This window comes from Aythya fuligula, chromosome 24 (genome assembly GCF_009819795.1).
Source record: "Aythya fuligula isolate bAytFul2 chromosome 24, bAytFul2.pri, whole genome shotgun sequence".
NCBI lineage: Eukaryota > Metazoa > Chordata > Aves > Anseriformes > Anatidae > Aythya > Aythya fuligula.
The window spans coordinates 2,764,525-2,779,713 of NC_045582.1; the positions used below are offsets into that span (position 1 = coordinate 2,764,525).

General features: G+C 65.2%; 2 protein-coding genes across 2 annotated transcripts; both read right to left on the reverse strand.

The window, feature by feature from the left end:
• Positions 1-2,332: 2,332 nt before the first annotated feature.
• On the reverse strand, positions 2,333-6,851 carry DHX58 (DExH-box helicase 58). The gene is made up of 12 exons (XM_032202919.1): positions 6,684-6,851; positions 6,378-6,579; positions 6,030-6,220; positions 5,765-5,881; positions 5,376-5,502; positions 5,105-5,287; positions 4,754-5,010; positions 4,424-4,573; positions 4,020-4,181; positions 3,530-3,720; positions 3,212-3,308; positions 2,333-2,950 (listed from the first exon to the last, which is right to left on the reverse strand). Exons 1-12 carry the CDS (start codon positions 6,849-6,851, stop codon positions 2,768-2,770), a joined length of 2,028 nt encoding a protein of 675 aa, XP_032058810.1. The 3' UTR covers positions 2,333-2,767.
• Positions 6,852-8,316: 1,465 nt separating this feature from the next.
• KAT2A (lysine acetyltransferase 2A) lies at positions 8,317-15,001 on the reverse strand. The gene is made up of 18 exons (XM_032202918.1): positions 14,729-15,001; positions 13,277-13,400; positions 13,027-13,172; positions 12,724-12,813; positions 12,098-12,279; positions 11,721-11,912; positions 11,511-11,617; positions 11,265-11,372; positions 11,033-11,169; positions 10,670-10,878; positions 10,452-10,578; positions 10,126-10,236; positions 9,885-10,028; positions 9,414-9,528; positions 9,265-9,301; positions 9,077-9,140; positions 8,813-8,897; positions 8,317-8,571 (listed from the first exon to the last, which is right to left on the reverse strand). The coding sequence occupies exons 1-18, from the start codon at positions 14,999-15,001 to the stop codon at positions 8,378-8,380; spliced, it is 2,445 nt and encodes an 814-aa protein (XP_032058809.1). The 3' UTR covers positions 8,317-8,377.
• Positions 15,002-15,189: the final 188 nt, after the last annotated feature.

Genomic DNA, 15,189 nt, shown 5'->3' on the forward strand with positions numbered 1-15,189 from the left:
TGCTCGCGCCCTGTAATCAAGTCACATCTCAGGCTACTTTTCGGTAAGCTAAACAGATTGAGCTCTAAGGCTCCGTTAAATACCCAGCCTCGGGAAGGGCCAATCTGAGAAGCTTCCAGGCAGAGCGGAGCAGAGATTTTTTTTTTTTTTTTTCCAGCTGGCGCATTGAAAGGTGAATTGCTGCCTTCTGATGTACTGACGATAAATGAAATGGGCTGTATAAAAATAAATCATTGTGCTGCCCTGGCTCTGGGGAGGTCGGTGAGCGCACGGCTGCAGGAGGCAGGGGGATGCTGGCACAAGAGGAACCGGGTGCTCCTGGGGCTGGGAGCACTGCCCATGCCCAGCCCTCACCTGCAGGAAGCTCACCTGCAAAGGAGAGGGTAAAAATACCCTTTTGTGGCGCTTTTAGCAGCAGAAGTTGCTGCAGCAGCTGTTTGCTCCGGGTCTAATGGTGCCTGACTCCGCTTACAGGCAGGGAGTTATGACGGCCGGGAACGTAAGGGCATCGGGGAGCTGAGATAAGCAAAGATGCTCCGAGCCACAGGCTTAAATCCAGAGGTTATTGGCGGGGGACGTGTTGGCACACAAGGACCGGCCCAGCAGCCCTCGCTAATGCCTGGTTATCGACAAGGCAATTGGAGTGATGAAGTGGGGCTCTCGCCTTGTTTTAATCACAGGACAAGCTGGCCTGGGGCTGCATGAGGAGGTGAGAGCAGAGGGTCTTGTGGGCTAGGGGGGGACAAGTGGCACGAAGCGAAGACACGCAGGGGGCTGGCTGGGGCTGGGGACGCGCTCGGGCAGCCCCATGGCACATGGACGTGGTCAGACAGGGACTTCCAGCCTCTCCATGTCCCCAGGACTCTGAGGCCAGTGCAGCAGCATGCTCTAGACCCGATTGATGCGGGAATGACCCCAGCTGCTGATCGGAGGGGAGAAGCCAGTGCCTCCTCCCCAAGATGAGGATGCAGGGACGGAGACGCAGCCCCCGAGGTGGCATTACCAGGGCATCCGGGAGGGCTGGGCACGGGGCAGAGCTGCCAAGGGAGAAACCTGCAGAAATCAGCTCCGAAGGATGCCAGCTCTGAAGGACACCAGCCAAGGTCACAGCAGCAGGCGCTGCGGCTTGGCTGCTCCCTGCCACCGGGTCCACGGTGCCTGAGCTCCCAGGAGGGAGAAGCCAAAGGGGGCTGGTGGTAAACAGGGCTGGGAGGAGAGGGCAGAGGCTGGGTGCAGGCCCACGAGGTAGCCATAAAACCCACGGAGCCCCACACAGCAACGCTCTCCTTGCCCTGTATCCCACGGGGTTGGGTGCGCCCCTAAAGATGGGCAGGTTTGGATCAGCGTTGCAGGAGGTTTGGGGGAGCAAAGGGGGTAAGGGGAGAGCCATAGCCATCCAGGACGGAGGGAGGGCATAGTGCCCGGTGCTGCAGGCCCCCAGCGGGTTAATTCCCAGCCTGCATTCTCCAAACCCAAATCAGGGCAATTTGAGCTTCGCCAAATGATCCAGGGGCCCCGCAGGAGGGCTCTTGCTTGGGGAGAGGCAGGAGAGGCCATGGCGGCCTGCGGAGAGCTGCAAATAACTCAAACGGCCTCATTACCTACTTTCTGATGAGCAGGAGTTGGCTTGCGTGCTCCCCCCGGGGCTACCTCCACCTGGAACTGGGCTGTGCCCCCGCGCGGGGGGAGCTCCCCATTTGCTCGTGTCCCACCCCCCCACTCGGGACCCTGGAGGCGCACGGCGAGGTCCACGCGTGGCAGCCCCGCTCCGTGTCCCCACGACCCCTGAGCCCCAGCATCGCCCCCCCCGGGGGCCGAGCACCGGCACCGGGCTCTGGCTTCCCTCTAGCGACCGGCAGGGGGAGAGCAAGGACGGGAGCCCCTGGCCAGGACCAGGATTGAGCCAGGCACCCCCTCCTTGTGCTGGGTGCCCCATTTCAGCCCTCCGCCTTTTTTTTTTTATTTCTGCACAAGGGGAGATGCCCCTACGGCTCCAGGATGTGTTTCTGCGGGGCTGAGCCGTGCCGGAGGGGTCGCAGCTCGCCCTGCTCTGCTCCCCCCCGGGGTAGGCGAGGTGCTGGGGGCTGCTCGGAGGGGGGCGGCTGCTGCAGCCCCACGCAAACAAACTGCTCCCCAGGCAGGGGGGCTGCTGGTGGGGACCCTGGCAGCTGGGTGATGCTGTGGTCCAGCTCCCCGCAACGTCCCAGAGCCGTCCCATCGAGTTCTGCCGAGGGCAGGAGGCGCAAAGATGTACGCAGTCCCCAGCCAGGGCTACCCGCATCCGACCCACCTGCACGCAGCGAGTTTGCACGATGAATGAGAGCGCACAGCGTCGCCTTCGTGCCCAGCACGAACACACGTTTTTAATGCGGGATGGTCGAGTTCAGAAAGCAGAGAAATGCTGGGCTGCATCTCAGCCCCGTGGCAGAAGCCTGGGTCCCTAAGCAGGGTCCTGCACCGGCTGCGGGGACAGGAGCGGCTGGCCGGCGGGCACCAAGGGCTCGGGAGCTTTTCCATCCCTGTGCCTTGTCCCTCAGCACCACCCTGCAGCCGCTCCCCTGGGATCGTACCCTGAGATGGGTGCAGCGAAGCCTTCTCCCCCCGCAGCCACGGGCTCTAGGAAGGGTCATGCTGCAGCAGCTCAGGCTGGAAAGGGAAAAAGGAGCAAGCACAGCTGCCCGTCTGCCTGGACCCGGGGGGATTGCCCCATTGCGAGGGAGGTAGGAAGGGTCCCCGTGGTCTGGGAGTAGTCCTGGGCGAGCTGGCTCTAGAAGGACTCGTCCTCCTGGGTGCTGGAGCAGTACTCCACGTAGTCAAACTCTTTGACGGGGAACGTCACGCTGCTCCACTTCTTGTACCTCCTCTTCTCAGCCGGGGTCTCCACCACAAAGTTTTTGATGCAGAGGATGGGCAGCTTGACGTGCTGGTAGATCATCTCCATTCCCCACTCCTGCGTGGACAGGGAGGGGACGGTCAGCACCGCGTGGTGCAGCAGCCCAGGCTGCAGGGCTGGGTGCTGGAGGCAGCTCCATCCTCCCAGGGCACGTCCCAGGGCACGTCCCAGGGCACCGCTACCCACCCCCATGCCCCCATGCCCCATACACGTGGCACAAACAGGCACGTGCTGAAGGGAAAGGCAGCCCCAATTCCTTGGCCAGGAGCTGATGCAGCCTAGGGGCGAGCAGGGGGGGATTTCTGTGGCCCTGCTCACCTGCCTGCACCCGCTGCACATGACGCGGCGCCCAGGCTCCCAGTCCTTGAACGTCCGCGGGAAGCTTATTTTCCGCAGCGAGACCGTGTAGTAGCGCCTGCAAGGTAAAGGGCCAAAAAAACACCTTGAGGAGGACGGTCCAGGGGACAAAACGCCATCAGCACTTCTGCTCGCATGGTCACGCAGCCCCACGGAGCCCCTGTGACCTCTCCGGAGCAACGTCCCCAGGCTGCTGCCACCCCTGCCCATCCTGCGCAGAGAGCGCGGTGGCTCATGTGGGTGACAGCCGAGAGCTGGCCTCTGCCCGCTGGCTCCGACCTGAAGCTGGGGTTGATGTTCACGTGGTGCATGCCCTCCACGGTGCGGATGTCGCTGCCGCAGCACACGGCCACGTTGCAGTTGACACAGTAGAAGTAAACATCGTCCGGGTCGTGCAGCTGCCGCCTCTCGCTGATCTTGGCTTCTTTCACTTGCCAGCCGATGACGGCATTTTGCTGCAGCTCCGCGATCTGCAAAGAGGGCAGGGGAGGCGAGACGAGGGGGAGGACGAGGTCAGCACGGGGTAACAGGCAGGGGCAGACCGCAGAGGCAGCAGGAGACGTGGTCATGGAAGGATGCGCTGTCCTGGAGAGCGTGAGCCGCACGGCGGGACAGACCCGCACACTCTGCCCCATGCAGCTCGTGCCACCCCTTCCCAGAAGCTGGTGCCGCCCCAAGGGGAGAGCAGGCAGCCAAAAGCAGGGCGCAGAGAGGGCTGTGCCCATCAGCAGCCAGGGGAAGGAGCTGTTTGTCTCTCTGCTGTGCTCACCTTCAGGCGGTACTCATGCTCGGGCATGGCCTGCACCTCCCGGATGGCCCTCTCCATGAGCTCCACCAGGTTCTCGTTGAGCTGCTCCCGGGAGACCTCCCTGCTGTTGGCTTTGGCCAGCACAGAGTAAACGCTGTTCTCGGCACGGGCACGGCCCCGGGCCTGTAACAGAAGGGACAAACACCGCAGTCAGCGTTTGCGCTCGTGCTGCAGGTCCCACAGGGCACGGCACGCTCCTCCCGTGCCGCTGCACCTCTGCAAGGCTCTGCCTGGGGTCAGGTCCATCCCCAGGGAGCTGCCAGCGGATGTACAGGGTGTAATAGGGTCCCCACGTGCCCCCCGGGTGGCTTTGGGGTATCCCAGCAGGGACCAGGCAGGGTGGCCGGAGGGAGCCTGGGTGCTACCTGCACCATAGCGATCTCGTTGGTCATCAGCCCGTAGCGCACCACGATGTTGCACTTGGGGATGTCCAGGCCCTCCTCGGCCACGCTGGTGGAGAAGAGCAGGTTGAGGTCTCCTCTGCGGAACTGCCTGATCACGTCCTGCTGCTCATTCTGCGGGGACAAAGGGAGGAAATGCTTCTGGAACGGGGGCCGTGTAGGGTTCTGAGCCCCTTGCGGCACCCCCAAAATGAGCCGGACCCCATCCAGCTCTTTCCCCTCCTCAGGGCTGCAGCAATGCTCCTGCCCCAGAGCAGTAGCACGGTGGGTTTGGGCACCTCCCAATCCCCTCACCTGCGTCATGTGCCTGGTCTGGTTGCTGTAGCCGGCCCCGGTGAGGACAGCCGCCCTGATGTGCTGCCCGCTCAGCGCGGTCGCATCCTGCAGCCAGCTGAGCAGGCTGTGGGCGCTCTGCCGGGTCTTGGTGAAGACAATGCCCCGAGAAGAGCCCTGGGGCTGGAAGTTCTCCCGCAGGATCTCCTCCAGCTTGCTCAGCCGAGGGTTCTCGTAGAGCTGGCACCCAGTGAGCGCCAGCAGGCTCGCCCTGTTCTCTGCGCAGGCAAACGGGGCGTGAGGGGTGCTCCGTGCCCCCAAAACCAGCCCGCGCCCACCCTGCTGCACCCCCCGGGGCCCTCCTTCTTATACCCTCAAAAGTGGTGGCCAGGAAGCGCTCAGTGGGGTCCTTCATGTCCCTCTCCATGGCGTAGAACTGCTGCAGGTGCTGGAAGGCGTCGATCATGCGCACCGCGTCGTTGATCAGCAAGGCGTCGTTGTACTTGCGCAGGTGCAGCGCGCACGCCCGCGTCTTGCGGCAAAACCTCTCGGCCGCTAGCGAGGGAACAGGGACCAGGGTGGTGACACCCGGCCCCCGCCAGCCCCATGCCCCCCCCGGCACCCCCAGCCGCCGCATCCTCACCTCTCTTCTCCAGCTCCACCACCTGCTGCTCGTAGGTCTGCGTGCCGAAGTCCTGGGGCAGCCCCGTCGTCCCCATGTGCTGCTGGATCTGCGCCATGATCTTCTTCAGCCGCTGGCCGAAGGGGTCCTGGGAGTGGAGAGGGGCTCAGGACCCAGGGGGCTGGGGGCATTGCTCTGGGGGTGCAGCTGGGAGGGTTGGGGTTTGGGGTGGTTTGCGTGGCAGGAAAAGGATGGTGATGGGATCCCCTGCGCTAGTTTGCTGATTCCTTCAATCAGCCCGAGTTGGGTGGAGAGGGGGACTCCAGGAGCCCCCCAAGCATCCAAGGAGGACCCCCCCCAGCTCAGCAGGGCCTGGGGGCAATGCAGTGGGCTCAACCTGCTGCCCTCACCAATGCTCTCTCCTCGCACACGTCGTACTGCTTCCTGGGCTGGGGCACTTGTCTCTGCAGGTTCTGCGCGTGCTCCTGCGCCGACGTGATCACCTCGGTGTCCAGGTTGGCGCAAATCTGAAAGGGGAGAGCCCCAAAACCCAACCCTGAGCCCCAGCAGCCCAGCACGGTGCCGGGTGCTCGCTGGCACCCAGCACCACCACCAGGCACCCCACTGAACCCCACCAAACCCCACCGAGCCCCAGGCTGGGGGCGCAGCACCCACCTGCAGGATGTGCTCCACGGCCCCCTCGAAGGACGTTTTCCCCCCGGTGCCGGGAGACGCCGTCAGGCCCAGGATCTGCGGCAGGTCCCGCTGCCCGTCCAGCTTGCGCTGGAGGTAATTCAGCATGATCTTGTTGTAGACGGCCTCCTTGTGCGTGTGGTGGCACTCGTCGATCACCAGCAGGGAGAAATCTGCACCGGGGCGAGGGAGGAGAGCGGGGTGAGCAGCGCAGGACGTGCCGGGGGGGGGGTCCCAGTAATGTGGAGGTCCCAGCCAGGGGGAGATGTCCCAGACAGGGGGTGTCCCAGCCAGGGGGGGGTGTCCCAGCCACGGGGGTCCCGTGCCCACCCGTCAGCTCCACGCGCGTGTCCTCCTCCCGGCTCAGCAGGGCGTTGTGCAGGATCTGGGCCGTGCAGATGACGATGTCGCTGTGCTTCACCACCTGGCTGAAGAAGCACTTGTGGCTGCTGTCCCCGCTGATGGCCGTCACCCTGAAGGTGCCCTGCAGGACGTGGAACTCCTCCTTGGCGTGCTGCTCCACCAGGTGCACCTACACACACACCGACCCCGTCAGCTCCGAGCCGGGATCACCGGCGCTTTACCCTCCCACCCCGTTACCTCCCAGCGTAGGGGGAACGGGGACCTTGGGGCCACCTTGTTGACCAGCACGGCCACCCTGCCGTCCTGGCGGCTCTCCAGGTGCTTCAAGCAGACGTAGACGGCGGCACGGGTCTTGCCAGCCCCCGTGGGCAGCCAGATGATGCTGTTGCGGCCACGCAGGGCCGGGGCCACGGCTTCGTGCTGGTACCCGCGCAGCTCCATGGGTGACACCGGTAGGAAACGAAACCCCAGGGAGATGCCTCTTGGTCACGACGTCGGGCTGGGACGCACGGCTGAGTGGGTTTGGGGTGAAGGGAGCCGAGCCAAACCCAGCTGTGCCGTGCCAAGCTGCCGGCTCGCACCGATCCCAATCCCCGTCCCCGCCCCAGTCGGGAACAGAAACCGAAAGCAGGAGGAGCTGCTGCAGACGCAGCTTTTCCCGGCTCCCAGCCCAGCCACGCCTCCCAGTTCAGCCCAGTGCACCCCCACCCATCTATCTCCACCCCCCCAGTTCAAACCAGCGCCCCCCCAGCCCCTCCATACCCCCCACTTGAGCCTGGTGCACCCCCAGCCCCCTGCACCTTCCCCTTCCCCCCCGTGCACCTCCCACCCCCGTGCCCCAAAATCCACATCCACACTCCCCCAGTTCATCCCAGTGCCCCCCCATCACAGCACCCAGCGGCTCTGGAGCTCTCCCCACCCACCCCCCTCCTCCTCTGAGGTTTGGGGGGGCCCAGTGCAGTGCCAGACACAAGGGGGCAGCTGGGTGTGCACAAGTACATTTATTAAAAAAAATAAACAAAAAACACAACAACAACCCAAATAATAATAAAAAAATAAAAGTCACATGGAATGGGTGGACGGGAAGGGCTGGACAGGGTCTGGTCCCCCCCCCAGCAAGGCCAGTAAGGCCCCAGAGTGGGACCAGTACCCCCCCCCCATGAAGGACAGCCACGGGCAATAAGGCAGCAGGCGACCAAGCAGGGGATAAATTAATGCTACGCCCCAGCCCTGCTCCCAGGGGGCAAATGGGGACAAAGAGGGGGGGCGAGGAAGGGATGCGAGCAAGAGCCAGCCCCCCAGCCCCGTGCTGAAGCTGGCTCAGAGCCGGGGCAGAGCAAGGGGGAGCAGGAACCAGGATGGGACCCCCCCGAGCGTCCCCAGCAAGGCGAGGGGGAGGTGGTGCAGAGCCCCTGCCCCGAGGGAAGAGCTGATGGAGAGGCAGCAGGAGCAGGGACCCCCCCTCGCCGAGCCCAGGAGCGGGGTCTCTGCCCCACAGAGGGCTGGGGGGGGGGGTCCTGCCATACATTCAAGAGGGGCAGGTGCTGCCTGTGCGTGGACGGGAGCAGGAGGCGAGGTCCCTGCAGAAACCCAAAGCATTGGGGGGGCCCTGCCCTGGCACCAGGACGCAGAGGGGGGGGCCCTGCCCTGGCACTGAGACACAGGGGGCAGAAGGCACAGCCCCAGGGGAGAGGCAGCAAGGCAGCTCTGCTCCGACCCCCCCCCCCAGCCCCTCAACACTCCCCCAGGAGTAGGGGGGCTGCCAGGACAGGGATAAACCCCGGACCCCCCCAGGGGGAGCACCCTGAACCCCCCCAGGCTGTTCAGCAGCAGCAAACCCTGCTCAGAGGGGGGGGGTTCCCTCTCTCCTCTCCTTGGGGAGAGGGCATCCCTGCCCCTCCCCAGCTGCAGGCAAGGACCTGGGGGGGGGAGATCTGGCAGCCCCAGGAGTCCAGGCCCACCCCCCTCTACTTGTCGATGAGCCCCCCCTCCTTGAGCTTGAAGTAGAAGAACTTCTCCAGGGTGTTGGCACACTTGCAGTAGTCGCTGTCGGGGGGGTTGTACTCGCGGCAGTTGGTGATGATGCGCTGCAGGTCGGCGATGAACAGCTTCTTGGTGACGTAGTAGCGGTTCTTCAGGCGCTCTGTCATCGTCTTCAGGTCTGGGGGAAAGGGTCAGGACCCCCCCCCCAGCACAGCCCCGTGCCCACCACCCAGCGGGATCTCCTCGGGTGGCCAAGCCAGACACACGCAGGGGTCCCCAAGGGGTCCCCCCAAGGGGTCCCTCTCTCTTCTACCTCACTCCATGGATGTCCCAGCACCCCAACAGCAACCCCCCCTCCCCACCATGCCCCCCCCATGCTTGGGAACACTACAGCCCCCCCTTGGACCCCTGGCACCCACCGATGGGGAAGCGGATGATTTCGTAGTAGTCTGGCGCCTCCGACTTCTTCACCGGCTCCATGAAGGGCCACGCGCTGGGGTGGGTCTGGGGAGGGGGCAGAGGTTACCACGGGGGGGTCAGCACCCGCCTGCCCCAGCACCCAGGGGTCCTGCTCCCCAAATAACCCATCCACAACCCAGGCGGAGCCAGGCTCACCCGGCCTTCTCCCCCCCAAGGGGACAGGGATGGGGTGAAGGGCGCCGCAGCGCGCCCCCGCTGCCCACCTTGATCTGGGCCAGGAGGTTCTTGAGGGTGTTGTAGAGCTGGTCCGGGTCCTTCAGCTCTTTGCTGCAGGACAGAGCAGGGCCATCAGCACAGAGCAGGACCCATCGGCACAAAGCCCATCAGCCTGGGGCTGCAGGGGACACGAACCAGGAGCCCCCCCGGCACCGCCGCTCGCGGCACCACTCACCCTTTCTCCTTCCCCAACGGTTTCCAGCCCGTTTCTCCTGGAAGAACAAGGCTCAGCATCACCCCAAAGCCCTGCCCTCAGCCGTTTGAGGTCAGGATGGGGCCCTGCCCCCCCTCCGAGGACCCTCCATCCAGCAGCACTGGACTCACGGATGCCGGGGACGCTCTCGATGGGGATCTGCCGCACGCCCTCCTTGAAGCAGGTGAGCCCCGGGTACACCTTGCGGATCTGCGCCTGCTTCCTCTCGATCAGCTTCTTGATGATCTGCAGTGGGAAAGGGGGGAAAAACATCAGCGGGCACCGCAGGATGCTCCAGGTCCCCCCCCAGATCCAAGGAACGAGGCTGCACCCTCCTCCTGCCCAGGGCCAGCCCCTGTCCCTGGAAGTCCCAAAGAAATCCCCAAAGTGACCCTATTGCTGCCCTGCAAACCCATTTCCAGGGAAGATGCCAGCCTTTGGGGACCCCAAAAAGGGAGGTGATGGGGTTATTCAAGGGATGGCTCCCATCCAGCCCCACCTTGCGGTCCCCATCACCGCCCTCTTGGGGTCCCCATCCCCTCGGGTTTGGGATGGGTCAGAGCCAGCAGAGCCTGGCAGCCCCCCCCCAAAAAAAGCAGCACCTCCTTCTGCTTCTTGATGATGTGGGACAGCTCGGTGTAGGGGATGCGGGGGTTCAGCTCGCACTCCATCAGCGTCGCCCCCTCGTAGTCCTTGATGTAGCCCAGGTAGCGGCTCTTGGGGACCTTGATGTCCTTGGAGAAGCCCTGGGGGGGTGGGGGGGGGGGATTAGGGCGGTGGGAGGGGGCTCGCAGGCAGGGGAACGAGGCCGAGGGGGGAGCCCCAGCAGGGGAAGGAGCCCACCTGCTTCTTGAAGTAGCCGATGGCGTACTCGTCGGCGTAGGTGAGGAAGTAGAGGATGTTGTGCTTGATGTGGTACTCCTTCAGGTGGTTCATCAGGTGCGTCCCGTAGCCCTGGGGGAGCCTCTGTGAGACGGGGGGTGCCCCCCCCAAGGCACCCCCACACACTCCCCAAGGCCCCCCCCCCCCAAGGGTGCCAGGACCCCTCCGCCACGCATGGCAAAGGCAACGCCTGCAGGGCACCCACTCCCACCCCAGCACTGGCACCCCCCGGGGCTGGCACAGCACCATCCTGCCCCCCCCAAAGCCCCCCCCCCCCCGGAGCCCACCTTCACTTGCTCGTTGGACGTCACGGCGCAGAAGACGATCTCGGTGAAGCCCTGGGTGGGGAACATGCGGAAGCAGATCCCCCCGATCACTCGCCCGTCCTTGATGAGAGCCAGCGTCTTGTGCTTCCTGGGGGGGATTGCAAAGCCCAGGGTGAGACAGGGAGACCCCAAAACCCCAATTGTCGTGTGTGTGTGCCCCCCAAAAGCCAGCCACCCACGGGTCAAAGACGAGGCGGGTGATGTACTCCTTGGGCATGCGGGGCAGCTGGTGGGAGAAGACGTTCTGCAGGCCCACCAGCCACATCAGGATCTTCTTGTTGGACTTCTGCGACAGCGAGTTGCCGATGACGTGGAACTCGATGATGCCGCGCCGCTCCTCCAGCCGCGCCGTCTCGTCCCGCGCCGCGTTGGCCGACAGCAGGCTGGTCTGCGGGGCAAGGAGGGAGGGGGAGCAGCTCTGACCCCCCTCCGTCCTCTTCCAGGGGCTCGGGTGGCACGGGGACCTCGGAGCCCACCCACGGCACCCCAAGTGCCGGCTGCGCCCCCCCGTAGCGCCGTCCCGGTGCTCCCCAGCGCCGTACCTCGGGGCCCAGCATGGCAGCGGGGTCGGTGATGGTCAGCATGACCTCGTTCACCAGCTCCATGGGGATGTCGCCCATCACGCGGATCCTCTTGGCGTCCTCCAGCGTTAGGCTCTCGGGCAGCTTCCGCTTCTCCCCTGGGGATGGGGGGCAGCATCTCAGGCACCAGGACCCCAAGGAGCCCCACCAGGACCTCCGAGGAGGGTCCCTCTCCCCCCTAAACTGGCCCTACCTGGCATGGGTTCTGGCGTGCCGGTGTCCATGCTGGCCGCAGAGCTGCTGGTACTGAGCTTCTTGCTGAAGAGCGGCGTGGTGGGCACGGCCACGGTGCTGACGGCAGCTGGAGGAGGGACAAACACCCACCATGGGACACCCACGATGGACTGGAAGCGCCTCACCCATGCTAGGCAGCATCCCAGCCATCTCCTGACCCCACTCCTTCACCCCCCCAGCTCCAGGGAGCTGCTCCCCAAGGTACCTGGGCGCGACACCAGCTGGGCACCCTCGGCAGCCGGCACGGTGAAATCCGCCTCCCAGATGGGCGAATTCTCGCCGTAAATCTCCTCCTCCAGCATGGACAGGAACCTGGCGAGGAGCCACGCATCAGGCAGGAGCAGGAGCTGGATGCCCGCAGCCCCGGGGAGCTGGGCACAGCCTCACCGACGGCGCCCCCGCCTCGGGCACCTACTTGGGGAAGTGGGTGAGGATCAGCGTCCGCTTCTCCGGCACCAGCTTGTCCTTCTCCACCCGGAACTTCTCCAGCAGCTGCCGGCGGGTGACGGTGAAGATGGACTTGAGGAGGCTGCGCCCGAAGACGTGAGTGGTCTCGTAGCGGGGGAGGCTGTCGCAGCTCTGCGGCACGTGGCAGTAGCACAGCCACCTGGGGGACAGGAGAGCTTCAGCATCCCTCCTGGGACAGCTGCACGAGCCCTCCTCGGGAAGCAGAGACCCACGGGGCTCATGGGCCACGTTATTTGGGAGCACAACATCTGGATTCCAGCTCCGGGAGAGCTGGGGAGAGGCAGAGGATGCGAGGTGTCCCCCCTGCCTGCCTCCATCCCTCACCTCGTGTAGTTGACCTTGTAGGTGGCCACGTCGTCGTTCTGCGAGCGCTGCCGGAACTGGGACGGCGTCTCCAGCTTCCAGTAGTTGAGGCAGAGCAGGAACATCTTGGAGAGCTCGTACATGGTCTGCCGCTCCTTGGGGGGCAGGTGGCTGAACTTGTACTGCACGAAGTTCAGGACTCCCTGGGGGAGAGAAAAGGGGGTGATGGATGAGCACTAGGGGGGGGTACAAACCACAGGGAGCACTGGAGAGATCAGGGCTGGGGCAGCCACTCCCAGGCACTTGAAAATTTGGAAAAAAAGGGAGAAAAAGCAGGAGCAGGGTTGGCCATCGCTGGCCATCACCGCACCGCTGCTCAGCGCGCCCGACCCCAGGCACCCCAGCCCTCTCCAGTTGCCCACTCTTAGGGTCAGAGAGGAGAGCTGGAGCCCGAGTTTGCACCACGAAGCAAAAAGCCCCGCTGTTTGCACAACCAGGGGCCAAGCCGGGTGCTGAAAACCACAGGGCAGGCTGGGGAAAGGAACAGCAGCCCCTCGGTGCTGCCCACCACAGAGGGTGCAAGCACCGGGACCGCCGAGAGCAGCGCGGGATGAGGACAAGGCAGCGGCACGGCTCGCGAGCCTCACCTGCTCGATGTTGGGTTTCTCAAAAGGGGGGCTCCCCAGCGACCCCTCGACCACCGGCTGGCTCATCTGCAGGATGCACTTCCTGAGGAGCTGCAAAAAGCCCGTGAGGCCTCATCACTTGTTTAACGCACCCTGGAAATCCCCGTCCCAGGAGAACCCAAGGCGGGGCAGCGCATGGGGAACGAGGTGGGTTTATGGGGTGGATGCGGGGCTGGTGGGACACGTCACAGCCCCAGATTTTAAAAAAAAAAAGTCCCAGGAGGTCAGAAGAGAGGGTAGGCAGCCAGCCAGCCCCCGACGCACCTTGAACAGGTAGAAGTAGACCTGCTTGGTGTCCGTGTCCTCCTCCTTGTGCACCGACATGAAGAGGTTCTCCACGTCCACCACCATGCCCAGCAGCCGGTTGATCTCCTCCTCCGAGACGTTCTCCAGGTGGGACACGTGGTCGGCTGCAGCGAGGAGAGCACTGAGGTGAGACCCCCCCCCACATCCCGGTCCCGGTGGGGGGGGTCCCGGGGGGGTCCTGAGGGTTAGGGGCAGGGTTTGGGGTTACCCAGTGCGTGGCTGCAGCTGCGGCAGGGCTCGCTCAGGTTGGTCACCGGTTGCTGTAGGTCCATGCGGGGGGCCGTGGGGGGGTTGGGGTTCTTCCAGCCGTTGCACTTGCAGGCATCGTTGGCCTGGGATGAGGGACGGGGAGGGCATCACGCAGCAGCCCCACGCGCTGCCCGGTGCCGGGGCTGCTGCCTTTGGGTGCTGAGAAGCTTCCCTTCCCACCCCGAAGCACCCATCCCGCCCCAAACATCCTCACCGCCCCCCCATCTGCACCCCCAGGATCCTGCACAGCTCGGCTCCCCCATCCTGCACCCCCCGCCCGGCTCAGCACCCTACTCCTGCGCCCCTTATTGATGCACAGCCCCGCACGCCCTCCTGCATGGCTCAGCACCCTACTCCTGCACCCCCTGCCCGTGCACAGCCCCACACTCCATCCTGCCCAGCTCAGCACCCTGTTCCTGCACCCCTTACCCATGCACAACCCTGCACCCCCTCCTGTTCTGCTCAGCATCCTGTTCCTGCACCCCCTGCCCATGCACAGCCCCACACCCCCTCCTGCTCAGCACCCTGCTCCTGTCCAGATCACCACCCTGCCCCTGCACCCCCATGCAGCTCAGCACCCCATTCCTGCACCCTTTACCCATGCACAACCCCACACCCCCTCCTGCTCTGCTCAGCACCCCATTCCTACATGCCTAATCCATGCACAGCCCCACATCCCTTCCTGCTCAGCACCCTGCTCCTGCACCCCCTGCCTGGCTCAGCATCCTGTTCCTGCACCCCCTGCCCGTGCACAGCCCCACACTCCATCCTGCGCAGCTCAGCACCCTGTTCCTGCACCCCTTACCCATGCACAACCCTGCACCCCCTCCTGCTCTGCTCAGCACCCTGTTCCTGCACCCCCCTGCTCAAGCACAGCTCAGCACCCTACTCCTACCCAGCTCAGCACCCTGCTCCTGCACCCCCTGCCCATACACAGCTCTGCACCCCATCCAGCATGGCTCAGCACCCTGCTCCTTCATCCCCTGCATGGCTCAGCACCCTGCTCCTGCACCCCCTGCCCATGCACAGCTCCACACTCCCTCCTGCTCAGCACCCTGCTCCTGCACCCCCTGCCTGGCTCAGCATCCCATTCCTGCACCTCCTGCCCATGCACAGCCCCACACCCCATCCTGCTCAGCACCCTGCCCAGCTCAGCACCCCATTCCTGCACCCTTTACCCATGCACAACCCCGCACCCCATCCTGCATGGCTCAGCACCCTGCTCCTGCACCCCCTGCCCATGCACTGCTCTGCACCCCATCTACCCATCTCAGCACCCCATCCCTGCACCCTTTACCCATGCACAACCCCGCACCCCCCCCGCTCTGCCCAGCACCCTGCTCCCCCCCGACTCAGCACCCGTGTCCCTCACCCCTCACCCCCCCCTTTACCCCCCACCCCCTGCTCGCACCTTGCACGCCGAGAACACCCCCAGCTTCTCCAGCTTCTTGCCGCGGGGGAAGCCGCGCACCTGCGCCTTGCGCTGGCTCGCCCGCTGCTGCTGGCTGAGCCCGGGCCGGGCCGGATCGCTGGAACCCGGTGTCCCCCCAGACACCGTCGTCGCCGCCGCCGCACCGGGAGCTCCGCCGCTACCGCTCCCGGGTCCCCCGCTCGGTGCCGCCGCCGCCGCCGCTCCGGGACCCGGGGGGGGTCTCCCGGGTTGCGCGGCCTCCGGCTCCGCCATGCCGAGCCCGGCGTGCGCTCCGACAGCACTGCGCCTGCGCGCCGGGCACGCCGGGACCGGTAGTCCGGGAGAGGAACGGGGGCGGCCCCGGGGGGAACCCCCCGGGGATCCCGGGGAGGCGGCGCCGGGGCTCCGCTGCCCCACCCGGGGGGGTTGCGGGCTCCGTGTCCCCCGTGTCCCAGCCCCCG